At 48.8% G+C, this 25,555-nt stretch overlaps 3 protein-coding genes across 14 annotated transcripts; 2 read left to right on the top strand and 1 right to left on the bottom strand.

The window, feature by feature from the left end:
- Positions 1-60: 60 nt before the first annotated feature.
- LOC310747089 (olfactomedin-4-like) lies at positions 61-1,523 on the top strand (the record flags this gene model as incomplete). Its single annotated transcript, XM_083581421.1, is given in 2 exon segments — positions 61-138; positions 142-1,523. Coding segments are annotated over 2 exon segments (831 nt in total), but the record flags the coding sequence as incomplete, so codon positions are not given.
- Positions 1,487-12,051, bottom strand: BCS1L (BCS1 homolog, ubiquinol-cytochrome c reductase complex chaperone). 3 transcript variants are annotated; one of them, XM_083624716.1, is made up of 8 exons: positions 11,944-12,051; positions 7,340-7,716; positions 7,053-7,192; positions 6,298-6,492; positions 5,519-5,582; positions 5,145-5,314; positions 3,803-3,920; positions 1,487-1,919 (listed from the first exon to the last, which is right to left on the bottom strand). In XM_083624716.1, exons 2-8 carry the CDS (start codon positions 7,657-7,659, stop codon positions 1,667-1,669), a joined length of 1,260 nt encoding a protein of 419 aa, XP_083480842.1. In that variant the 5' UTR covers positions 7,660-7,716; positions 11,944-12,051; the 3' UTR covers positions 1,487-1,666. The 3 variants fall into 3 exon arrangements, with proteins under 3 accessions (XP_083480842.1, XP_083480841.1, XP_083480840.1); XM_083624715.1 differs by lacking the exon at positions 11,944-12,051 and adding an exon at positions 11,643-11,731; XM_083624714.1 differs by lacking the exon at positions 11,944-12,051 and having other exon boundaries at positions 7,340-8,069.
- Positions 12,001-25,244, top strand: ZNF142 (zinc finger protein 142). Of its 10 annotated transcripts, none has more exons than XM_083624382.1 (10): positions 12,045-12,149; positions 12,836-12,923; positions 13,610-13,920; positions 15,366-16,079; positions 16,636-16,878; positions 17,430-18,242; positions 19,148-19,325; positions 19,449-22,659; positions 23,429-23,534; positions 24,505-25,244. In XM_083624382.1, the coding sequence occupies exons 3-10, from the start codon at positions 13,659-13,661 to the stop codon at positions 24,990-24,992; spliced, it is 6,015 nt and encodes a 2,004-aa protein (XP_083480508.1). In that variant the 5' UTR covers positions 12,045-12,149; positions 12,836-12,923; positions 13,610-13,658; the 3' UTR covers positions 24,993-25,244. The 10 variants fall into 10 exon arrangements, with proteins under 10 accessions (XP_083480510.1, XP_083480503.1, XP_083480508.1 ...); XM_083624380.1 differs by having other exon boundaries at positions 12,069-12,149; positions 12,836-12,919; XM_083624381.1 differs by lacking the exon at positions 12,045-12,149 and adding an exon at positions 12,183-12,240.
- Positions 25,245-25,555: the final 311 nt, after the last annotated feature.

The following is a 25,555-nucleotide window of genomic DNA, read 5'->3' as shown; positions in this document are numbered from 1 at the left end:
GAGCAGTTTGAAGGCGGAGAAAAACTTGTCAAGAGGAGCCACAAACAAAAGTAATTCCCTTTCTATTCCCTGGCAGGTAACTGCGACAACAAGGTGTTGATAAATGTTAGCAAGCCACTTATAGTGAAACTCAACTGGTGAGGTTTAAGCTACAAATTCGGAGCTTGGGGAAAGGACTTTGCTGTTGGAAACAAGAATCCTGACGCATACTGGGTTGCCCCGCTCAACACAGACGAGCGTTTGTTAGAAACCTACCACATCTACAACTCCTATTCCGACCTGCTGCTCTACAAAAACCAAATAGAGAAAAGCCTTTCTGAGTTTGTTGGGTTCACCTGGAACTACATCAACTGTGGGCAGGGAAGCGGAACTATTTTGTACAACGGCAGCTTCTATTACAACTGCTACAACTCCAGGAACCTGTGCAAGCTGGATGTGGCAACCAGTAAGGTCCACCGCAAGGCCGTCGAAGACGCCATGTTCAACAACTGGTACTCTTATAGCGGAATCAATTGGCAGGACTTTGATTTCTCCGGGGATGAGAATGGACTGTGCCTCATTTACTCCACAGAAAAAAACAAGGGGAAAATAATGATTGGGCAGCTGGATCCCAATACTTTGACAATAGTCAAGTCATGGCAAACCTCACTGTACAAGCCTAAGGCAACCGGTACCTTCATGATCTGTGGGGTGATGTATGCCTTGATGCGGGTGAGTGAACACAAGGAGAAGATCTTTTACAAATATGACACTAACACAGCCACAGAAGGCTCTATGGACATCATCCTGGAAAAGCTCACAGGCACACCGCAAAGCATAAGCTACAACCCCAATGATCACAAGCTATACATGTACAATGATGGCTACCTGGTCAGTTATGATGTGATATTCTGACGCGTACCCCTGTTCCAAAAGAGGAGCGTGGTCAGTGTGAAAGAGCCAGATACTTTTGCGATGGTCAGTAAAAACCACTTCAGCTCACGAGACTTTTGCCATAGCCTGAAAGAGAAACAAGGCCAGGCACGCACAACATTTACCTATTGGCAAATACATATTTTAAATGGTAAAAGTCTTGATTGTAAGGCCAGCAGACAGATTCTATCTTTAAAGGGTATAATTAAACAAGCCCTTTTCTTCACAGTGCAGTCAAGTGTCTACCTGTGTGAAGAGAACATGTCACAGGGTTGGCTGCTCTCACCATTGAACCTCCACTGCCTTTCCCTCGCACCAAATGATTCTGGCAGTAACAGGATTAGGGCTTTGGTGTGGAATCTGCTATAGATCATGCCACTGAGAAACTAGGAGTTCATAAACAGCAGACATACACCCTGAAATCACCTTGCGTGTGTTGTGTTTGTGTGTGTCTGTCCCCTCTGCCTAGTTATGACACCTTTTGGGCCTCTCCTCAGGTGTTAACATTTGCCATCTGGAGGACATAAGTTCCACAACACCTGAGCTTCACATTTATTCATTTTCAAGAGTTGCATTGTAGGAGTTATGTTGGGTCGCTCTTTATTTTCTTTACAAAAAGGTGGCCTCACTGAGGTGGACAAGTGGATGGCATCATCCTCATGATTATCTCATCCCGCCTAAACAAATCCATGCATGCAAACAACCCTTTTCCTGGGGAAGCCATATGCAAAGCGGTCTCGGGGTTTGTTCAACGTCAGGATATAAGAGCTTGCACGTTCTTAAGGGCTGCGTCTGGATCCGCCTTGTATAGCATTAAGTGGCCTTGGACTTGCGCGGCACTGATCCGATCAGAGGCAGACACGGCCTGTTTGGCAAACTCCTCGGCCGCAGCTGCTGGCTGGTCTGGGTAGAACCTCTGGAACATGCGCCCGAGCTGCCACTCTGAGCAGTACCCCACGTACTGCTTCAGGTCCACCCGGCCAGGGCGAACTAGGGCTGGATCGAGCCTGCAGGGAAAGAGGAGAAGACAAATGAGGCTCAGCAAATGCTCAGATGGGAAATATGGTTCTCTATGCTCCTCTCACTTGGGGTATCATCTCCTTGTTCTCTCTCCAACCCCAAGAAGATACAGGGCTAGGGGAATCTGCTCTCCCCTTTATTTTTTTTGAGCTACTCTCTAAAAGAATATAAAGTAACAGTGCCTTGTAATTTAACTACACCCACGTCTTGCTGCACTCACCCATCATGCTACTTTTTCTCCATACCTGCCAAGTTACCCATCCCCTCCTACAATCTCAGAGGAGCCTGCATGGAACCAGGAACAGTCAACAAGGACAGAACCAGATCTTCAGCTTCTGTGTTAAATGCTGCAAACCAGCATGACCAAAGGAGGCAGAAGTCCATATGTATATATACCCCAGACCACTCCCTAGTAAGCATGACCCCAGCGTTACCCAAAGCCTTACCCAGCCAGTTTTAACTGGCTGACCCTGTCTGCTGAGCATTTGCTCTTCTACCCTGCACATGACTCCTTCAGCACCAGGCTTACATGGCTGGCAGAGTCCTGTGCTTGTGGGAGAGGATGTGTCACAGGTCTTGGAGACTACAAGAGCCCCAAGATAAGATTCTCTTCCGTCTTCTCCTATAGTATCATCTTCTGGAACAGGAAGTGTGTCTTCATTCCTGCTGCCTTCCTCCTTTTTATACTTAAAATAGTTACCAGCTGGTCCCCAGAAAGGCAGACTTTGCCTCATAAAGACAGCACTTCCAAGACAAACTGCCCTCCTCTGTTACTCACTGCAATCTCCTTCTTGACTGAGTTACAAGGAAGCTCATGGAGTTGCCTTGTGTGAGCTAGGGATGGACGGATCAGTTTATTTGGGGTCCATGTCCAAAGTGTTACAGGTGTTAAGTCTGCTCTGTTGCTTTTCCACTTTAAGATCTGTATTTTTTTAATTTAAAAAATCCATACAAAAATTCGTATTTAAAAATGCATTTTATTATAAATGCATATTTAAATAGTATTTATCACAGGGTATGCATCTCTAAATGCATTTCCTCCTAAAAAAAAATAATCTTAATGCATTTTGGGAACCAAGGACTGTATTGCAAAATTTGGAGGAGTGGGGAAGCTGAAGGATAATTGTGAATTCGTTTGGGAGGTAGCTTGTCTTCACCTCAAAAACACCAATGGAGACATCTTAGGCACTGCGTTACTTGAGGAATCCTTGGTCCCACCAAGGGAAGTGAACCCTTTGGATCGAAGTGGCCTACCACCAAAGGGACTCCATTTGCAGGCTTCCTCGCAGCCACTGAGCGGTGAAGTAGGCTGATTTGCTGGAATACTGGTCCTTCCTCTGTGTGTGTGTGTGTGTGTGTGTGTGTGTGTGTGTAGCTGTTTCCCTGGCAAAACAACAGTCCTGCTCCTGTCTCCGTTTCGGCTACTGAGGGATTCAAAAACCTGCCTCAGGGGATACCTAACTTCTCCTCGTGGCATGCTTTGGCACCGAATGTGAGAGGGTTGAGTGGAATGGGTTGGGCGAGGTTATCATGGTGTTAGTGTCCTCACCACAAGCCGGCTGGTGGTTTCAATGCGTCACCAGTGTGGGACTTCATGTTGTGAGGGGAAGGTGATGAAGGAATTTCTCTATGGGACTGTCAGTTGTTGCTACATCGTCTCCTTCCCCTCCCCCTTTCCCCTTCCTACTTCTGTTACAACAGTTTTGATTTAGCTGCTAGAGGAATGTAGAATCCTAAACCACTGTAGACTCCAGCCTATCAGCCACTACCTTCCTTGGGTGCCATTAAATGATCATTCCCAAGCAAAAGGTTATCTTCTGCAGCTAACAACCTCTCTATCTGCCCCCATTTTCTGTGCAATGCTTCTGACCTGTCCACATAATTGGTGGTCATGAATACGATCCTTGCTTCGGAGGAAGCCACACCATCCAATGCGTTGAGAAGGCCACTGAAAGTCAGGCGTCCCATGCCTTGGTATGCGCTGGGGTCTGGAGGGAAACACAGCGGCACAGAGACAGCTCAGAGGGAGACACTATAGGTACAGTTGTGACCAAGGGCTGCCCAAATTCTGTCTAGGTTTATAGCCTTCCAGGGGAAGGGCAACAATCCCACTGTTGTGGTCTTATGTTACAGTAGTACCAGCTTTATGCTCCCTGCCTGATGTGCAGTGGTTTGCGAAATGTTCCTGACACACTGCTGTCCAAATAGATACATGAAGGGGTCAGAGAAAATCATGCCACCTGGTGGCAAATGCAAGTCGATAGAAAGCAGGAGAATAAACAGTCAGGATCCTATGTCAAAAGAAGGCTGGCAAAAAGAAGTGCCTCTAGGATCTCTGCTGGCGAATCTCTTCCACAATGCAAAAGATGTAAACCTGTCCCCAAGCGCCTGTCTTGTTTCAAGTCTCTCTTTGTATATGGATAACTGATTTGGAATAGGTGTCACATTAAAGCCTGCAGATAATTATTTATCATTATATTTATTCAATCTATTGGTAGCTTGCTACGTAAAAAGTATCGAGGTAACTCACAAAATTTTAAAGACATAAAGCAAAAAAAAAAAAAAAAACTCAATAAGAAGAAAAGAGAGCAATACGTTGCAATTAAAAAGAAACTGTACAAAAATCCAGAGAACAGACACAGTAAAGCAGCAGGGGGGGGGGGGACTTGGCAACAAAGCATATCCAGCAAATCACCACCATCTGTCAAATACCTGAGTTAAGTTTTTACCTGGTGCCAAAAGAATTTTAATGATGGCCCCAGGAGGACCCCACTGTGAAGAGCATTCCACAAGTGGGGAGCCCTGACTGGAACACCCTCTTCCTTGTCACCACACTCCAGACCTCCCTCCGAGTGGGCATTAGTAGGAGGATAAAAAATCGAAGGATCTGGGTAGGTTCATAAGGGAAGACATTTTCCAAAAGACATTGGTGTCCTGAGTTATTGACCCCTCTTTGTCAGCACCAGGTCAGCAACCCGAATCCCATTGCAAAGTGCAGCTTGGAGGAAGGAGCTACTATTCAGCTCTCATTCCCTCCACTCTGAATGAACAATTAGCTTGGGAAAGTTGCTGCGGTGCAGCACTTAATCAGGATGCCTCCACAGAGTTACAACACAGGGGTGATGAACGCTTGGTCCCAGCTCAGTCAGAGGCAGCAGAAAAGGGCAGCCTGGAACAAAAGAGTGGGGAGGCGCCATCTGCCTGTCACTCACTTTCGGCAGCAAGATCCCGGCTGACGAAAGCAGCGTCCACGTCCTCCAGGAGGATGATGCTCTGTTGAGGAGCTACGCTCAGGAGGTGGTTAAGACGATCGTCAGAGAGGCTGCGGTCACTCAGGCTCAGGAGACAGATGCTGTACTGAAGTTCTCCAGCAAGGGCTGTGCTGTGATAGACAAAGGGCAATGTTTCCACTGAAGAAAACTATGACAACACCTTGTGCAAAGGTGTAAGCTGTAGGGAGTGATTCCTGACCAGGAGCTACACAAGGTGCCCAGGGATGTACCCTCAGAGATTGTATCCATGGTCAACAACTTTGAGAAAAGGGGTTTTTTTGGGGGGGAAGGAAAGCTGAGGACATGGTACTCACATGAAACTGCTCTTTCCACAACCTGGGGGCCCGTACAGCAGGTATCCTCTCCGATAGGGGATTCCTACAGACAAAGAGGCTAGTCAAAAGGCAGAAAACTCAGCCTATTCCAACTTCTTATGAAATCTGAGCTACCATCATCACACCCGAGAATAAGAATGAGCTGATCGATGATTCCTTGAGCTCACCCCATAGTGGCCAATTCCAGCTGCTGAGAAAGAAATATACTGTACAGGGCCCTGACACAGTACCCAATTTCTTGCCATTCTAAAGGTTTAGGGCATCCTGAACAACAGCACTACTTTAAGCAACTTGGCAAACAGTTGATAGAAAATATTGTGGCAAATGCAAGAAACTTAGTAAACATTTGGTTTATCAGCACTTGGCTGTGCAGAGACTAGCTAGCACAGTCTCTCTCGTAGGAAAGTAAGGGATAGTTCCTAATTCTCAAGGACTGGGACTATGCAGGGGCTGTTGTAGAGACTGCAATGAGGTTAGAAGAGGCTTCCCGCTGCACTCATAAGAAGAGAGAGGCATCATCACAGTTGGGAGTCCAAAGCAGGAAGAAGGCGTAGACAGGTTGGAAATGACAGGGATGCAGATGGCAGCAGAGATGCCTTTGTGTGCAATAGCAGAGGGCATTGAGAATGATAATCTGGGCTAAATAATGGGATATGCTGGCTCCGTAAGTGGCATCCCACCTGCCTTAATTTAGCTCATAAAGGAAAAGCTCAGGTTGTGAGGGTATCTGAATGTCGCTCCCTGAAAAGTAAACTCACCTCGATCAATGTACCACTTGGGGTTACCAGTGAACTCTTTCACATCCTGCACAATTCTCTCGGACACTCCTTTCTCGAGCACTACAGAGGTGAGCGGACGCCGACGTCGTGGGAAACCAAATGGCCGCCATTCAGCCCCCATGGCTGTGTACATGACCGTCTTTCCTTCTTGCTGCCTCAGAGCCAATTCTTTGGCTGCAGAGAAAGGAACAAAGCTGAGGAAAGGCGGCTAACTGCACATCTGGATACAGATGGGAAGGAGGAAGAGAGAAATCGCCTGTCTGCTTAATATAACAAAGAAGCAAGGAAGCATCAGAACCGGAGTTCTGTGAATTCTGATGCAGAGTGATATAATTTCTACCTCCTGGAATCAGGTGCAGAACGGAACATAACTAGCCATCAGACTTTGGCCTCCTCTAAATTTTGAAATACAGTTTTCAGTTAAAAAAATGCCCAAAGCCATGAAAAATGCATAATTTGGAATAAAATACATTTAGAAATCCATACAATGAGCTACAATTGTAGCTACTTCATAAAAATATATTTAGGTATGTATTTAAACATGATTTTTTGCATATTTATTTTTTTTAAATTGCAGATTAATGCAGAAACAGGATGGAATGGATTTACTAAAGAACACATGTAAAACAAACCTGGGCCCAGAAATAGACTGATCTATTCATCCCTAGCGCCAACATCATCATTAAATGTATTACCCACCCTTGCCAGCCTACAACCAAGGAGTGCTATTGTACCTTCCTGCAGGATGTTGAAGAAAACTTCTCGGTTGCTACCGATTGCTGTGAAGGTGACAGATTCCCAGGGGGTGCCCGTATGCAGGTCAATCATTTGTTTCTCCCGGTTCCGTTCTATGCGGATCCACTTCCTTTTATACCTGGAAGCAGAGCAGGGAACATGTGAACAGGAACTGGTGGTGGGGAGACAACTGGACAAGCAAGCGTGCAATATTCATGACCACCACTTCCTTATTAGCCTTGCAATACTTCTGCCCATCCCAAAGACATTCCATGGCCTCACTTACCAAATGAAATGGTTCCCAGGGCTGGGGATAAAGTCAAACTTGGTACTGATACGGCCACTCTCATGTTGCAGGTATGAGGTCTCCACGCTCAGGTGCTGGGTGTGCTTTGCATGGTGAGAGATCCAGCTCAGCAGCCAGTGGTAACTCTTGTCCTTGCTTGGCACCTCTAGGGTGATCATACAATGCCGCCTGAAAGCCACCAAGCCAAGCTGTGCCCCTTTACGGGCCAGGGCCAAGGCTGTACCTACACCCACCAGGCCAAAGCCTGCTCCGAAGTATGGATTGTCCTTCAGGGCCGAGACAAAGTCAGAAAAGGGCATTGTTGTGGGTGGGGAAATAACGCCAGTGCTAAAGAGGCATTCCCAGCAGCATTTCTTCTAAACACCATAACAACACATGGAGAGGAAGATAAAAAACCAACAAATTAATTATGAAGATATGGGTTGCAAGTATATTGCTCACCTAATTACTTCTTCCAGAAGACAAGTTCTACTGACAAATTCTCTTTAACCCAGGTGTGGGGAACTTTGACCCTCCAGATGTTGCTGAACTACAACTCCTTCCCTGGCCATTGGCCATGCTTGCTGGGGCTGATGCTAGCTGGAGTTCAGCAACATCTGGAGAGCCAAAGTCTCACCACACCTGCTTTAGCCTCTTCCATGCTACCTTATTTTAGCAAAATAAATACCATGGCAGATCCCTCCCCACTGGAAAACCAGAATACAAGTAATTATGCATACATACTTACAAATTCAGCTTCCCTCTCTATAGTAGTTTGAAAGATTGCAAAGCAAGGCTGCCGCCATTTTGGCTTGTGTAAAGAAAACTGGATATTCCCTAGCTTGCTTTTGTTGGTGTAATCTGGAAAAATTGGTGAAATTGCACTCTGTGCTTGGGCCGTGTCTTCAGCAGCCCATTCCCCATTCTGTTAAGTTAGCACACCAGCTTCACTGGGTGGCTTAAAATAGTCGAAGGCTAAATGCCTGGAGCGTCACTCATTCATCTTCTCTTTCTCTAATGTGTGTATGTGCAGAGATGGGTATAAAGCCAAGGCTGCAGCAGCATTGGCAGGAGTATGAGGTATTCACTGAGAAGAGGTTTTGCTTGGTGCAAGGTACCAGCAGAGAAGCTGAAGGTTACATGCTGTGTGGTTCCCTATAGCAAGCTGAGCTCGTTAGGATTCTTGCTCCGTGCTTGCAGTCATGGGATTGTTTTATGTTACATGACGGTGTATGTTTTCATTCCACAGTGTGGGAAGTGGCGGAGACGGAGCTAGTATGGTAAAGTTTTACTTCTAATTAGTCAAACCTTGGTTGTCGAACATAATCCATTCTGGAAGACCGTTCAACTTCCGAAACGTTCGATAACCGAGGTATGGCTTCCGATTGGTTGCAAGAGCTTCTTGCACTCGAGTGGAAGCCGTGTCAGATGTTTGGGTTCCAAAAAACGTTCGAAAACCGGAACATTTACTTTCAGGTTTTCAGCATTTGGAAGCCAAAGCGTATGGTAACGGAGGTGTTTGGGAACCAAGATTTGACTGTATAGTAGAATAGTTCATGATGTACCAGCATCTCTTAAAAGTTTATGTAGCTAGGGTGTTTATGCTTCTCTTAAACACAATAAACACTTTATACCATAATTTTCGCTCCCAAACACGCACTTTTTTGCTCCTAGAAAGTAAGGGAAAATGCCTGTGCGTGTTACAGAGCGAATGCACTTGACCGGACCCATGGCTGCCGTCAGTCAAGCAAAGCGGGAGCCACTTGCAGGGCTTTGCACGGCTCTAGCTTTGCTTGCTTTACAGCCAGGAGGAGGGGGGGAGCCAAGGAGGAGAGAGGGAAGGAGAGCCATGGCAGCAAAGCGGGCAGCAGCCGCTTACACGCGAGGAGGGACAGACGGGAGCCATAGCGAGCTGGAAAAAGCGCCCCGTAGCCAGCAACAGCTGCTGCAGCCTCAGCTAGCAAAGGTCCGTGTGCTCTCTAAACGGAGCAATGAGGCTGCAGAGGGACGGCAGGGCACAGGAGGGCTCTGAGCCACGAGCGCAGTGAAAACCAGTAAAAAACTTTTTAAAAAGGCTGCTGGGGACAGGAGGGCACGGGATGAGGGAGAGGGGGAAATTACGATTCTCCCAGCGTCTCAGCTGATCTGCTGAGCAGGACTTGGGTTGCAGGGGATTCGCCATTAGCTGCGTAAAGCAGCAAAGAGGGAGAGAAGGAGCAAAGCGGGAGAGGAAAGGAGCTGCTTACACTGCTGTAAGTGGCTGCTGTCCGGTTGGCTCCTTTAAAGCAACAGTGCTCTTTCCCTCCCCCCTCCCCGCTCAGCTCACCGAAAAGCTCCTTTTCCACACACCCCACTCGAGCTCTTTCTCCCCTTAAACCCCTCTCCTGCATCATTAGCAGCATCCTTCTCCACCCACCCCACGCGTGTTCCTTCTCCCCTTAAACCCCTCTCCTGCATCATTAGCAGCATCCTTCTCTACACACCCCATGCGTGTTCCTTCTCCCCTTAAACCCCTCTCCTGCATTATTAGCAGCATCGTTCTCTACACACCCCATTCGTGTTCCTTCTCCCCTTAGACCCCTCGCCTGCATTATTAGCCGCATCCTTCTCCACACACCCCACGCGTGTTCCTTCTCCCCTTAAACCCCTCTCCTGCATCATTAGCAGCATCCTTCTCTACACACCCCATGCGTGTTCCTTCTCCCCTTAAACCCCTCTCCTGCATTATTAGCAGCATCGTTCTCTACACACCCCATTCGTGTTCCTTCTCCCCTTAGACCCCTCGCCTGCATTATTAGCCGCATCCTTCTCCACACACCCCACGCGTGTTCCTTCTCCCCTTAAACCCCTCTTCTGCATCATTAGCAGCATCCTTCTCCACACACCCCACGCGTGTTCCTTCTTCCCTTAAACCCCTCTTCTGCATTATTAGCAGCATCCTTCTAAACACATCCCACACGTGCTCCTTGTCCCTTGAATGCTTTTCCTTCCCTCCCCACTTAAAGTGTGGTTACAAAGCACGGATCCAGATGGATCCTCAGGATTTTTGCACTGGGTCACCCCAAGTTCACCATCAGATCACATAGCATATCCATGGCTACAGCCTGCACCAAAAAACACACACGCACCCACTGTTTCATGGGGCTGCAATGGCGCAAAAACGTGGTTACAAAGCATGGATCCACATGGATCCTCAGGATTTTTGCATTGGGCTACCCCAAACTCACCGTCAGATCACGTCTGTGGCCACAGCATGAACCACAAAAATCATACATCCACTGTTTTGTTTAGAATATTTTTTTCTTGTTTTCTTCCTCTAAAAACTACGTGCGTGTTATGGTCAGGTGCGTGTTATAGAGCGAAAAATACGGTACTTTGAATTGAACTGAATGGGGAAGGAGTCTTCTTAACTAGGAATTCTATCTGCTTTCTCCACATCATGCATAATTTTATATAACATGGTCCCCTTTACCTGTTTTTTTCCCTGAACTAACGTTCCCCCCCACCCCCACCATTGTAGTTCTTTATCATACGGAAGTTGCTCAATTTGGACTGCCCCTTTCTAGCTCAAATGCTTAGGCATGCCCAATGAAGTTTTTGATTTCTTGGGCAGACCTCCTCCCCATGCTACCACAATCAAATTTTGAAAGGTCACTCAAAAGTAGCTTGTTGTGTGGCCCAGAAAGCTAGTTACCGGTATTTGAGAAACATAACTCAGCAACTAGTTACTCCGCCAAATACATGGGCGCCAAATAGTAGATCAATCATGTTTTGCAGCTCATAATCACTTTGAATTTCTTCTGTTTGTGAGTTAGCATTTTGTCTGCTCTGTGGAGCTTGATGTTTATTTCCAATAGCATTTGTGGAAAGTAGAAACTGAAAAGATGCTCTCTGAACAATTTCATTACTTGTGTGTGTGTCTTTTTGGAAAGTCAGCCACAGCCCAAATGTTGGTTGCTGGTTTGCAAACATTTGCCTACCACGACTAGAGATAGGAAGATTTATAATACTTTTCTCCACACTTTTAAAAGGGGTGCGATGCTGAGGAGGAAACCTCTCTATGGGGTTAAGTCCCATTGAGTCTAATGGAACTGATTCCCGGCTGAAATGATGCAGGGTCTCAGGCTCAGTTTCCTGTCTCGAAAGGAGAATCGTCTGAACCCGCCGCCCTTTTCTCTTGCAGCACTTAATCGCCCCCATAGCATCAAGAAGGTCCTTTCCTTCGTGCCCCCTTCCACACGCCCGGCATAAAGGAACAACACCCGCAGAGTGGAACACGCTCTCCACGCATTAAAGACCTCACCTCCGGGTAGCGCCTCTCTTGCCTTGCTTTTCTCTATGGTTCTTTTGACCGGAAACAATTCTTTTCTCTACTCCATCGTCCCCCTAGATATAGAGATATGAAAAGCGTTACAGTAAACTTATACTGTAAATGTATAAACTTATAAATGTATATTAGCATAAGTATCCTTTGATGTTGATTCTCTACAAATGCATAATGACAGTTGTTTTGACATCTTCGGGGTGAATCCTCTATCTTGCAGTAGGGACAAGAATTCGATCCTAAATCAGAAGTTACGATAAGGATAGTATGCAACTCTCACCTTTTTCTATCTCTACGATAACCCCCAGCTTCAGAAGGCGGAAGTTGGACCGAAGTCGGCATTTCCTGTGCTTATATGTGACAGCAGAGCGGACGCGTTTTCCGGCACTCTATGGTCCCTGAGGGAGCGTTACGTGTCTATATTTTTTCCTTCGCGGTCGCGCCAACCCAACCATTTGCCTGCTTGCCTGGGTTCTGGATTGCGAGGTGAAGATTAACCCCTTTAAAGCGGTTACGGCAATCCCTGGAAGTCGCTCTGGAAAGCTTTCCTTTATGGTGCCGCCTCTGGTCCTGGAACGTCATTTAGCAGTTACCATAGAGTTGCGGGGTGGGAGCGGGCTCTGGGCGGCACAAAGGGGGGAGGGGGATGAGTCTCGCTCTTCCTGGGGGGGGGGGGGAGAAGTGAAAGGAAGAGCTTTTGTTTTGTTTTAATTGGGGAGGGGCTGTGGGGCTCCTCGTTGGCCTAGGAAGGTGGTGGGCAAGCAAGCCAAAGAGGGAAAGGGAAGGAGGTGCCCGGTGGTGAGTTGACTTGGGTGGGCCCACCAAGACTCTCACAGCATAGCTGTCAACTTTTCCCTTTTCTTGCGAGGAATCCTATTCGGAATAAGGGAATTTCCCTTAAAAAAAGGGAAACGTTGACAGCTATGTCTCACAGGGGTGCAAGGAAGGCAAAAGGTGCTCCCAGAGACTCATTGGCCCTCTAATGCTGTTGTATGTGTGCTTTGTAATGGGGTTGGGGCGGGCGGGTCATGGCCTGAAAAGAAAGGGGCCCCCACAGGGCTAAGCTGAGCCCTGGAGTTGGTTACTGGCCATTCTGCCTCAGGCATCCTCGTTCATCCTTTCCCTTAAAATAGCCGTGTTTTTCTCTCTCTTTCTCTTCCCTTGCACTTCAGAGAGCAGTAAAGATGGCCCACGCCTGGCACTGGGAGCCTGAACGGCTGCAGAAGAAGCCCACCAGGAGGAGGAGAGGAAACCGGGTGTGTAAGTTCAGCCTCATTGTCTTAAAGCCCGCTTCACCACCCAGTCAGGTGGCTAGAATCCTGCAGGGCTGCTTTACCCCAGCTAGTTAGGATCACTTGCCAGCTGCTATCCAAAAACATGCAGGAGAGGGGATATGGTAAGATGTGTATAAAACGATGCATGGTGTAGAGAAGGCAAACAGAACCATACTTTTCTCCTTCCCTCCTAATACTGGAGCCTGGGGTCATCTAACGGAGCTGAAGGATAGGAGATTCAGGATATACAGAAGGAAGGACTTCTTTATACAGTGTGTAATTAAGGTATGGAACTCACTGCCACAGTATATAGTGGTAGCCACTAGTTCGTGTTACTTTAAAAAGGGAGCTAGACAAATTCACAGACAATAAGGCTATTAGTGGCTTCTAGGTGTGATGGCTATATTTTGCCTCTAGGTACAGGGATATCATGTTTCTAAATACCATTTACAGGGGAACAACAGTGGGCGAAAGTTTGGCAGAAGCTGACAGGACTTTTAATTCTAAATGGGCAGTGCTCTTCATTTTTTCTGGAAGTTTTGTTAATCGTAGAAATAGTTAATATTGGGCATTACAAAACCACCCCATACTCATTTATTTTGAAAAACTTAATCCTTGGTTGCTTCTCTTCAGAAAAGCAATGGTACCATTTTCTTGCTATGTTTTTGACAGGAGCTGTACCCCACTTTATGTCATGGTGCAAGGCTACACTGAGGAGTGAATGACAATGAGCACAGGAGCAGTTACAACGGAACCTGTGGGAGGAGACAAGATGAACGCACTATGCCAGGAGCTCTTGCTACCCGGCTCAACAGATGCAGGAAATGAGAACAACCATGGCATCTCCAGTGAGAACTTAGTGGTGGGACAAAGCTTGCTTTTAACAGAGGCTTCTGTGGTAGGAACAGAAACTGCTGGTGTTGAAATATTTGTAGAAGCCGTGACTAGCAGCATGTCCCTCAGCAATCCTGGCAGCACTACAGGTATGTTGTGCCCTGATAGGTCTTCGTAACCATGTAAGAGTGAACCACTTTGTCACTGTCAACTTTTAGTGTGAGTGGTTTCTGTCATGTAGCATTTGTATTCTAAAGGAGCAGCAGAAAGAAGCCTTAGGATCTTAGGTATGGTACAAAAGGCCAAGAGACCTGTGAAAGAAAGCCTGGCTTTTCTGCACCTGATGCTGTATTCTGTAATTGTAAGTTGCTTTGAGACATTTTAAGTAGTCAGCAGCAAATAAATGCAAGAAATAATGAGGGTGAGGTTTGTACATCTGTTATCTGGGAGAAGGGATATCTGCCATATTCTGTTATCTGTTCTAGGAGTGGAGAGAATGGAGATTGTGTTCTGATCGGGGTTCCTGGGTCCTTGTTATTATCAATTGTCCAGCAAGTCACCAAGATAAGCTATGACTGTGGCTAGATTTGCTTGAGGTACTGTGAGCAGCTGAGATGGAAAAGGTGCAAGGTGTATTTGCCTAATAGGAGGAGGCAGGGATTTATTTTCATTGTATCTGATGGGATATTGCTGAGCTTGCAATAGACATGAAGCTTACTGTGGATCTGTTTGCTGCACCTGCATAAGGCTGCTTATGGGAGCTACCCTTCAATGTCATGGTGATAAGTATTGGACTAATGCTGTGGAATATAAGGACCAGAGGCCTTACTATGTTCTTTGAGGTCTGCAGTTTTGACACATCAAGAGCATAGGATTTGCAGGGTACCATATTTACAGCAAAGTAGGGTAGGATGTTTAATAAAGGAGAAGACACCACTTACAGGGATGTTTAGGTGGTGGCATGTGGGAAGGGGGCTTAGGTGTTGAGGAGTTGGAAGATTACAAGGGAGTGATTGGCATAATAATAATAATTTATTATTTATACCCCGCCCATCTGGCTGAGTTTCCCCAGCCACGCTGGGTGGCTCCCAATCAAGTGTTAAAAACAATACAGCATTAAATATTAAAAACTTCCCTAAACAGGGCTGCCTTCAGATGTCTTTTACAGTGATCTTGTAAAGGAATTTAGGAGGCAAGATTCATATAGGTGGTACACACTGAGACAGGATAGTAAGGGACATGTTTGAAAAATAAGCAATGGTCCTACCATTGCCCTCCTTCAAATCAAAACTGATGATCTTTTCCCGTGAAAATGTTTGGGTGTAGTTCTAGACACCTGAAGCATGGAGAGTCCCGTCCCCCCCCCGCTCCAACCCATTTGAATTGAATCCTGTGTTCTGATAACAGTTCTTATAGATGACTCTCCACCTTTATGCTGATGGCTGTGACAGAGCTTTGGAGAATCCTTGCCTGTAAGCTGACACAATTTTTAGTAATTTTTGCCTTGGACGAAATTTGAACTGAAGCATGAGGTAGGTGTGTGTGGATTTTTTTCTACCTTATTCTCAGCTGTTTTTTAAATATCTCCTTACAGAGGTCTTGGTCAAAGTTGTGGAGCTCTATTTCTGTGAACGGTGTGGGCAGAGCTTCTCTGACCCGGGCCTGCTTTCCCAGCATCAGTGCATTGAGCTTCCCAGAGGACAACTTGCAAGCATCCCTCAGCTCCAAGAGCTACCACTGGGCCTTACAAGCCAGAGCCTGGCTGTCTCTGGAGAGCAGTCGGCAGTCCACGAGGCACAAGCGCAGGGCTTGCTGGATACAAGCAGGCAGGACCCTGAATTCTGTACCGATCCCCTCTTGTGCCCTGTTTGCCAGGTAGAGTTTGCCTTGCCCACTGAGCTGAAGGAGCATTTCAGGGACCACCAAAAACCTACAGGTCCCCAAGTGTGCTTTGAAGAAGGCTGTCATTTCAGCTCGGAGGATCGCAAGCAACTCCGGGGGCACCTGCGGCACGTCCACCAGGTGTGCCCAGTCACCTGCACCTACCGTGGCTGCTCGCTCTTGTTCCGAAGTCGAGAGGACATGGACCTTCACCGCAGAAGCCACTTCCCGTTTCACTGTAGGCGCTGTGACTTCATCAGCGGCAACACCAAGCAGTTTGGGCAGCACCGACACAGCCATCTGCAGGAGGCCACACAGCAGGATGTGGAGGCAGCGCTGGAGACGGGAGCAGTCGCTGAGAGCACTGAGCACAGCTTCACTGCCATAGTGGGGAAGCGGCTCGCCCATCATCTGCTTCTAACATCAGGTACTTGGGGCTGAGGAAGAGACTAGGGTGGGCAGAAGGGGGAATGCTTTGGAGTGATGCCAGCCACCTACTTCTTAAAAAACCCACTGGATCCTAGGGATCTCTTAACTCACTTGTGACAGCTTCCACTTCACTTAGAGACAGTGCCATAGGCAGAGGTAAAGGGGTGAAGCTCCATTAGTCAGCCGGCTTTGTGGAATGATATTATTTGTGGATGTGGAAAATTATAGCATGAAAAGATGGTGGTAGATTCTGAATGGTGAACCATGGCAGGGAAAGAGATTTGAAACGGTGGGAAAGTTGGGGGAATGCAGTAGCCGAGAGCAGCTCTCCCTTTGAAAACGCCCAAAGTTTAATCCTCCTCTCTGTCAAACCATGAAGGTCTTATTTCCACTTTTTATGTGTCTTACTTTTAACCCTCTTTTCTAGTTCCTGTTCCACTTCCCTTTGCCTGGTTCTCAATATGCATTTATTTGCATGTTATCATTTGCTCACCTCAAGCCTTTTCTCTATTAAAAAATGGAGTCCCTGGTTTATATTTCATTTTCTTTCCAAGGAAGGGAAGAACCACTAAGCAAGGCTGAGAATTGCTTGGAAGTTCAGAGTGGTTGGGATGTGACTGAAATGGAGCCTGGCCTGGGGGCACATGTTGGTAGCAGTCATGTGCCTCCTGAGGACTCAGGACCCAAGGAAGACACAGGGGATGAATTTCAGGAGGAGGAGGAGGTGGTGGTGGTGGAGAAGGAGAGCTTTGAGAAGAAAGCATCTTCTAAAAGAACTAAGGCTCAGCTGATCGAAGGTAGAGACTTGCATTCATTTGCGAGCAGTACAGTTTCTGGCATTTCTTAGAAAAGCTTTGCCAAACAGCAAATGCACAGGCATATTACAGCATGCCCTATATTTGAAGAGGGTCTCCCTGCCTGAACTGGTTGTTTTCTTTCCTGAGTTCAGAGGCAAACTACTTCACACATTAGTTCCCACTTCTGCTTGGAAATCTATTTGTGATGCTTTCTTTTCTTTGGAATGGGGTGGAGCATTGAATGCAATGGCTATTCTCCAGTGGGTGCTAACTGATTCCCAATTATCCCTAAATCTCCTGACCTACTAGAAGCTCTTAAGCATAGGGTGGGGTTTTTAGATAAATTTTATATCTGTAAAAAAAAACCCTCTATTGTTATAGGCCATTGCAATAATTTTTTATTGTAGGGTAGAGAGAACATGAGAAGAGATTGCAGTTCGGAGCAACTGTTATTGCTAGAGATGAGAGGCAGGCAAAATAGACTTCTGGAGCATGACCAAAGGCCCTTTTATTCATTCCTCTGCACTTAAGGCATGCTTCTCTCATTGCAGAAGGTGCGGTTGAGGACTCCAAATACCTGTTCAAGACCCACATGTGTCCGGAGTGCAAGCGTTGCTTCAAGAAGCGGACTCACCTGGTGGAACACCTTCACCTCCACTTCCCTGACCCCAGGCTGCAGTGCCCAAACTGCCAGAAGTTCTTCACCAGCAAGAGCAAGCTGAAGATCCACATGATGCGTGAGAACGGGGAGAAGGCCCACCGCTGCCCGCTGTGCCACTACAGCTCTGTAGAGAAGAATGCCCTCAACAGGCACATGGCCAGCATGCACGAGGACATCTCCAACTTCTACTCGGACGTCTACTCCTGTCCTGTGTGCAAGGAGACATTCAAGCTCAGCCATGCCCTCAAGGAGCACCTGAAGACCCACAAGGCAGAGCCCAAGCAGCTGAGCTGCTTCCAGGCCGACTGCAGCTACTGCACAGAGGACCGCAAGGACTTCCTGCGGCATGTCAGGGAGGCGCACTACATCAAAGCGGTGGAGTGCAAGTACTATGCCTGCTCCCTGCTCTTCCCCACCGCGGAGGTCATGGAAGCGCATCGCAAGACGCACTACGCCTTCCACTGCCAGCAGTGCGACTTCATCTGCTCCAACAAGCACGTCTTCCGCAAGCATAAGAAGCAAGGCCACCCGGGGAGCGAGCAGCTCCAGTGCAGCTTCTGCCCCTTTGCCACATTCAACTCTGTGGAATTCCACGACCATGTGGGCAAGATGCACGCCAGTGAGAAGATCCACAAGTGCACCGAGTGCAACTTCGCCACGGCACACAAGAGGGTCCTCATCCGCCACATGCTGCTCCACACAGGCAAGTTTGCTTCCCTGCATGGGGACTCCTAGGGAAGCTCTGGAACATGTCAGCTTAGGTTAGACTTGTTCTTCCTGTACAAAATCCTGGCCTTCTGGGGCCAGGTTCTGCCCCACACCTCTTGTTGAAAGACCTAGATTCTGTACTGGAAAGGGATTGAGATTCTTTAGTAAAATTTAGGCATATTTGCCAGATTTCCGAACTTTAGTCTGATAACAGAATTTCAGTTCTGGTTATAGAGTTCAACAGTCTTCAGTAGAAAGTTAGATTCCCTGACTAGACTTTTGTTGGAGTTTGCAATTTTTGGCAGCCCATTCCCCATTTTAGTTGCAATTTCCCCCCAGCCTTTCCTTTTCCCAGCTAGCAGCCTTGGATGCAGCTAGGTGAAGGCACTTAGAGCACTGTTGCATTTACCTGCCCACCCCAACCTCCCAGCAAGCCCCTCCAGATCAGGAAGGTCTGGCAAGCAAAGGGCAGAAACGCGGAGAAGGACTTTCCAGTTTGTGGCCCTGCATGGCGAAGGCACTTGCAGTGCCATGGTGATGCAGCGGCCAAGCAGCCCTAGCTTTCCTCCCTGCTTTGGAGTGAGAAAGAGGCAGGGATTGCTGCTTAGCCAATGGGATCATTGCCACTCACCTCTACACTTGCACTGTGGGAAGGCATGCTTGTTGCTTGTTAATGCTTACTTGAGGGCAGTGCCACACATGGTTAAAACCTGGGCGGCATCCATATGCAGTGACAGTAAAGCAATATGCTGTGGGAAGGAAGTGCTACCATTTATTTTGGGGTTTTTTGTGGGGCAGGGCAAAGTAGGGCCTCATTTTAAATTGAAAATCTGCTGCCCTCAAGGGGCACTGCAGGCAGGACTGTCAATCTACAGCTTCCAGTTTGCTCTGTGACTTTAGGAGAGAAGCCTCACAAATGCCAGCTGTGCGACTTCACTTGCCGAGACGTGAGCTACCTTTCCAAGCATATGCTGACCCACTCTGACGACAAGAACTACATGTGCACCGAGTGTGGCTATGTGACAAAGTGGAAGCACTACCTGAATGTTCACATGCGGAAGCACACGGGAGATCTGAGGTACTGAGAGACCCCCTTCCCCTTCCCCTGGCTTGTTTCCTGTATCAGGAAGTAATCCGTATGCAGAGCTGAGGCCTTTCTCCTTCCCCGGCCTTGACCCACTCTTGTTTTGTGTGCAACCAGGTATCAGTGTAACCAGTGTTCCTACCGCTGCCACCGGGCCGACCAGCTGAGCAGCCACAAGCTGCGCCACCAGGGCAAGTCCTTGATCTGCGAGGTGTGTGGCTTTGCTTGCAAGCGCAAGTATGAGCTGCAGAAGCACATGCAAGCGAAACACTCCCAGAACTACCAGTCTCCCGTCTTCCAGTGTCAGTACTGCAGCTACCAGACCAAATACAAGCAAGCCCTGCTCAACCACGAGAACTGCAAGCACACCAAGCAGAGGGAGTTCCGTTGCGCCCTGTGCCCTTACCGCACCTTCAGCAATACCAGCCTTTTCTTCCACAAGCGCAAGGTCCACGGCTATGTGCCCGGTGACAAGGGCTGGCAGGAGAACTATGCCAGCAAGGAGCTGGAGGTCACCTCGACGGAGGTGCTGCTCAGTTACAACCTGGCCATGACCCTCCATGCTGAGCCCAGTCCCTCCCTCTCCAGGAGGCATGACAAAACCAAGGCCCTTGTTTCAGAGGTCCAGGAGGAGGATGGCCCCCAGGAGACTTTCATCATGTCTCTCTTTGGGAGTGAAGGCAATGCTGAGACCGGGAGAGAGGAAGTGGTGGGAGAGCAAGACCATAGTAAGACAGATGCAGCCCCTTCAGAGGAACTCTCAACCAAAGCCTTTCCTAAGGGCTCAGGGGAATCGGACAGTATTGGGAAGCCCCTTCCGACTTGCACACTGCATCTGGAGACCCTGTGCAGCTCTGACCCAGAGCAGCTGGTTGAGGAGATGCCCGCAGCAATGCCAGACAGTGGGGTGGCCCAGAATTGTAAGGAGGTGGAATCGGCCTATGAAGCATTAGGTTCCAAGGACTCCCTCCTCCTGGAGGACAGTGAATCTGCTCTTGACGACATCCCTGACTTTGAGGAGGAGGCAGAGGTCCATGAGGACAGAGAGATGGAGCTGGAGAAAGGTGCTGGGTCAAGGACTGTTGAAGAGAACAAAAAAGATGCTCAGCAGGATCTGGGGGACAGTAAGGGTGATGGGCAGGACTCTGAACTTGAGCAGGGATTGGGGTGCAAAGAACCCAGTATACAGGAAGCTTGGCCAAAGGGGTCAAAGCAAGATTCTCTTCAACCTGTTACAGGCCATGAGACTCTCCTTGCCCCGGAAGATATGCTTCCTCCCTCTGAAGAAGGCTCCGATTCAGAATCTGTGCTGAAAGCTCTAAGGAGGCAGGACAAGGAGCAAGCGGAAACCCTGGTCCTGGAAGGCAGGGTGCAGATGTTGGTGGTTCAGTCTGAGAGCCGCGTCTTCAAGTGCGAGAAATGCTCTTACATCACCAGGAAGGAGAAGTCAATGCTGGTGCACTGCAAAGCTGGCTGTCAGGGAAGGAAATGCCCCTTGGTGTGCCAGGAGTGTGGGGCCATTTTCAAGCAGCAGAGAGGCCTGAATACCCACCTCCTTAAGAAATGTCCGGCCCTCGTGAAGAAGACTGGCGGGAAAGCAGCCTGCTTAGACCAGCCTGCTGTGGTACAGCCCAATGGCAAGAGCCTGGAAATAGCGGAGGCTAAGAAGAATGGGACAGGAACCCCGGACGAGGAGGTGAGCAAGCTTCAAAAGGCTTCCTGGGATGCAGAACTGAGGCCTGTGAATGCTGAGTCTACGGCCGCTGTCCTTCCCAACACACAGTCCTTGGCCATCAGTTTGCAAGAGAAGCCATCTCAGGATGTCCCTGAAACCATGGTAGAAGAACAGTTGCCAGGAGCTACCGCTGACACAGCTAGCAATCCCTTGGAGAAATACTATGTGGAGCAGAGCAAGTTCCACTGCAAAGCCTGTTCTTTTGCCTGTTCGCGGGTGTCCACCATCCGCTCCCACGTAGAGGACGGCTGCCGTGGCTCAGAGCAGTTCTGCTGCCCTTTGTGCTCTAAGCCGTTCCGTTCCAAGAGGGCCGTTAAGATCCACCAGTTGGAGGGGCACGTTGAAGCTCATCCCACCCGGCTGCTAGAAAGGACCAAGCGCACGGTGGACTCAGAGGGCGGAGATCAGCAAGCAAATGGACAAATCATCTGTAAGGAGATGGGTAAGGCCAATGAGCCAGCGGGAGCAAGCTGTCCCCGCCCTGTGGCTACACACAAGAAGCGGCACTTCTCCTGTCCCTCCTGCCCCTTCACGTGCCATCAGGAACGTGCCCTGAAGACCCACAAGAAGCGGGGCTGCCTGAAGCTGGGCGAGTTCCGCTGCACGCTGTGCCCCTTCACCTCCAAGGCTGCGGCAGCGCTCCGACTGCACCGCAAACTCCACCGCAAGTACTACAGCAGCCGGCCGCAGCTGGCCTGCCGCCAGTGTGACTTCACCTGCAAGCAGGTGCGCTGCCTGCGCCAGCACGTGCGCATCAAGCACGAGGGCGAGAAGCCCCACAAGTGCCCTTACTGCGAGTTCAGCACCACCCGGCGCTACCGGCTGGATGCGCACCAGTCCTTGCACACGGGCGTGGGCCGCATTGCCTGCCCCACCTGCGGCCAGACTTTCGGTACCAACTCCAAGCTGCGCATCCACCGCCTGCGGGTCCACGAGAAGAAGCCCACCCACTTTTGCCCGCTCTGTGACTACAGCGGCTACATCCAGAACGACATCACCCGCCACGTCAACAGCTGCCACCAGGGGGAGCTGAACTTTGCCTGTGCCCACTGCCAAGCCCGCTTCAGCTCAGAGACGGCCCTCAAGCAGCATGCCCTGCGCCAGCACGAGGAGAAGGTCTCCTACGCCTGCCCTCGCTGCGCCTTCGTTTGCCACAGTGAGGCCACCCTCAAGTGCCACGTCCAGAAGCAGCACCCGCACCTGGAGTGCGCCACCTGCAAGGCCACGCTGGCCACCCGCGAGGAGCTGGAGGAGCACAAGAAGCTGCACTTCAGCCACCGCTGCGACATCTGCAGCTACGCGGCCAAAGAGCGGCAGCAGCTGGTGAGCCACTACTTGGAGGTCCATGAGCCCCCCACGGCCAGCGAGAGGCCGCTCAGGTGCTCCTTCTGCGACTTCAGCTGCTGCCACCAGCTGGTCCTGGACCACCACGTGAAGGGCCACGGTGGCACCCGCATCTACAAGTGCTCCGACTGCGAGTACGCCACCAAGAACAAGCAGAAGATCACCTGGCACATCCGCATTCACACTGGGGAGAAGCCTTACAAGTGCCACCTGTGCCAGTACGCCTGCGCTGATCCTTCACGCCTCAAGGTGAGAGCCATCCATGTTCGGGATGATGGTTAATAATGATTGCCTTGCCTGATTTGTCCACTCCCTGCCCAATATGTACCTATCTGTTTTCCCTTTCAGAGGGACTTAACTTTAGCTTCATTTGTTCTGGTTTTAACTTCCTGTTATAAGATTTAATTGCCACCAGTGGAGGCAAAACCTATCCAGTAATTGTCTAATATGATGACCTTTCAGTGACAGACCATATGAAACACCCGTTGCTATCTGGGGTTTTTTTTCAGCCCAGCTAGACTGGCTGCTTCCAGTCTGTGATTCTGATCTCTTCCTCCACTCTTGAAATCTTACAACTCTGTCTTATGCTTCAGCCAGTCTTGCCCCTCTCCTGCATCCATTTTGAAAGGTGGAAATGAAAAACAAAAACAAAAAACAAAACTAAGGAGTGCCTCAGATGCAGTGTGTTAAGTCTGGCCTTTGTTACTGTGACTTTTCAGTGCCTTACTCTCCGTAGTATTCCCTCTCTGTCCTCATGCAAGAGGACTATCATCCAGGTTGCCTGCTAGGACCACTGGTCCACTGGGTGAATTATTTTTTTCTTTATTCAGTTTATCTCCTGCCCTTCCTCCCGAAGGAGCCCAGGGTACCTGTTGATACATTTGCTTCACTGTTTAGTCTTCCTTGTTTCCTGGGTTCATAATAATGTTCCAGTCAAGTAACTGGATTAAACCACTTGTGAGGTTGGTGTCCCACATGTGTGACCCCCCCCCTGGTTTGTCTCCCTCTCTCTGCCCAGTATCACATGCGCATACACAAGGAGGAGAGGAAGTACCTTTGCCCGGAATGCGGCTACAAGTGCAAGTGGGTGAATCAACTGAAGTACCACATGACAAAGCATACAGGCAAGTGCTTCACTGGAATATGGAGGTCTGGGAACTCAGGAGCTAGAAAGGGCAGCCTCTGTTCCTCTTGGGGGGATAAAGCCTTGCAGGGCCATGTGTTTTGTTCACATGATGTGAAGAGCAGAACCTCTTGTAGCCTTCCAAAAGCTGTATGCAGAGGCAAACAGTTGGCATGGTCCAGATTTGATAGAGATTTCTTTCATCACAATTGGACTTATGAGAGTAGGCACGGTGATCTGTAGATTCTTGAAGAAATGTGGCAGCAGTCTGTTCTATGAAGAACTAGACAGAATATTGTCCCTTGTGGGATGGTGCTGGTCCACCAGTGCATCTGTTTTGGGTGGGGATATCAGAGTAAAGAACTGACTGTAGCTTTTGGAAGTGTTTGTACGCATCAATTTTTGAAATACGTATCTCACTGCAGGCATGCCTTACATGCTAACAAGTTTAGCCCATACCAGTTTCATGCCTGTGCCTGGGAGCAATTGTTGGACCCTTGCAGGCTGAATGGCACTCTTGCTTTCATTGTTCCATCTCCAATCCTTCTGGTTAATAATGCACTGAATGCCACACTGATGAAACTTGGGCCGTGCTTAGAGTATACCCATTGAAATCAACAGGCTTAAGTTAGCCATGTCCATTGATTTAATAGGTCTGCTCTGAGTCTGATACAACCGCTTATTTCCATTTGAGAGCATTTCTGCCTAGTAGCATTTGGGTTGCTGAAGGAGTTTTCATTAGAATTTGGGGTATTTTTATAGCCATAGTTCAAGGCCAACATATGAGGCTGCAGTACTGGGTGGAGATTTGGGGACACTCCTTTCGCCAGGGCATGCACCTTCCTGCAGAACATGGATGAGCGGCAATGTTGAGCACTGTTGAGGTGGAAGATACATGGGCTGTGGCTTGGTTTTGATGGTCTGGCATCTCCCACCTGCTTCCAGTGTGTTCCTCTGTGCTTTCTACACAGGGATCAAGCCATATCAGTGTGATGAGTGCGAGTACTGCACCAACCGTGCCGATGCCCTGCGCATCCACAAGGAGACGCGCCACCGCGAGGCCCGCTCTTTCATCTGTGAGCAGTGCGGGAAGGCCTTTAAGACTCGCTTCCTCCTCAAGACGCACCTGAAGAAGCACAGCGAGGAAAAGCCGTATGTCTGCAACGTCTGCTACCGGGGTTTCCGGTGGGCAGCCGGCTTGCGGCATCACTATCTCACGCACACCAACGAGCACCCTTTCTTCTGCCGCTACTGCAGCTACAAAGCCAAGCAGAAGTTCCAAGTGATCAAGCATCTGCAAAGGCACCACCCTGAGCAGGGCGGGACAGAGGGGGATCTCAGCAAAGGGGTGGGCAAGGACCTTAGTACACTTCCTGTCCACCTGCATGATGCTCAGCTGGAGATTCCCCCCTCCAAGCACCCAGAGGTGATCGAGGCCCAGGTGTCACCGCATGGCTAAGTCAAAGCTGGGGGAAAATGGACTTTGCACATTGAGACGACACTTTGCTGTGGTTTCCATGAACTGGAAGTGGGTGGAAGCCCTCAGCCTGGAAGCACACAATGTGCCCATCCAAGCTGTTTCAAGCCCGCTAGGGCAAACACTGGCCTCTCTAGGTCAGGCGTACGCCATTGTGTATGTTTTATAGTCATATCTGTACATGGGATGTAAAATATGTGACTGTATAAAAGGGATCTCCAGCTTTCTTTGCAATTTTGATGGTGTTGAATTCTTTGCTTTGCCCAATAGGGCAGTCAAGGTGAAGGGTGAGTGCTGGGAGAAACAATACTTTATAGAAGTTGGGAGGGAGGATTGAGCCTGGCTTCTGAAGAAGGGTCTTGGTATGAGAATAGTTACTCATAAGGTCCCATGTTTTCTAATAAGTCTGCACTATTGGGAAATGGTCTTCCCTGCTGAAAGTTGCATCCAAGCACCTCAGGACAGAGCTTTGGGATGCACAAAGTACATTTTTGTGCTACCACCCTTCATCCAGGAGTCCTTTACCTTTACCGTTTTTTGCCCCA

This window comes from Podarcis filfolensis (assembly GCF_964270895.1).
Source record: "Podarcis filfolensis genome assembly, chromosome: 1".
Taxonomy (NCBI): Eukaryota; Metazoa; Chordata; class Lepidosauria; order Squamata; family Lacertidae; genus Podarcis; species Podarcis filfolensis.
Note: the sequence above shows the minus strand (reverse complement) of the source record. Positions and strands in the feature narration are given on the sequence as shown.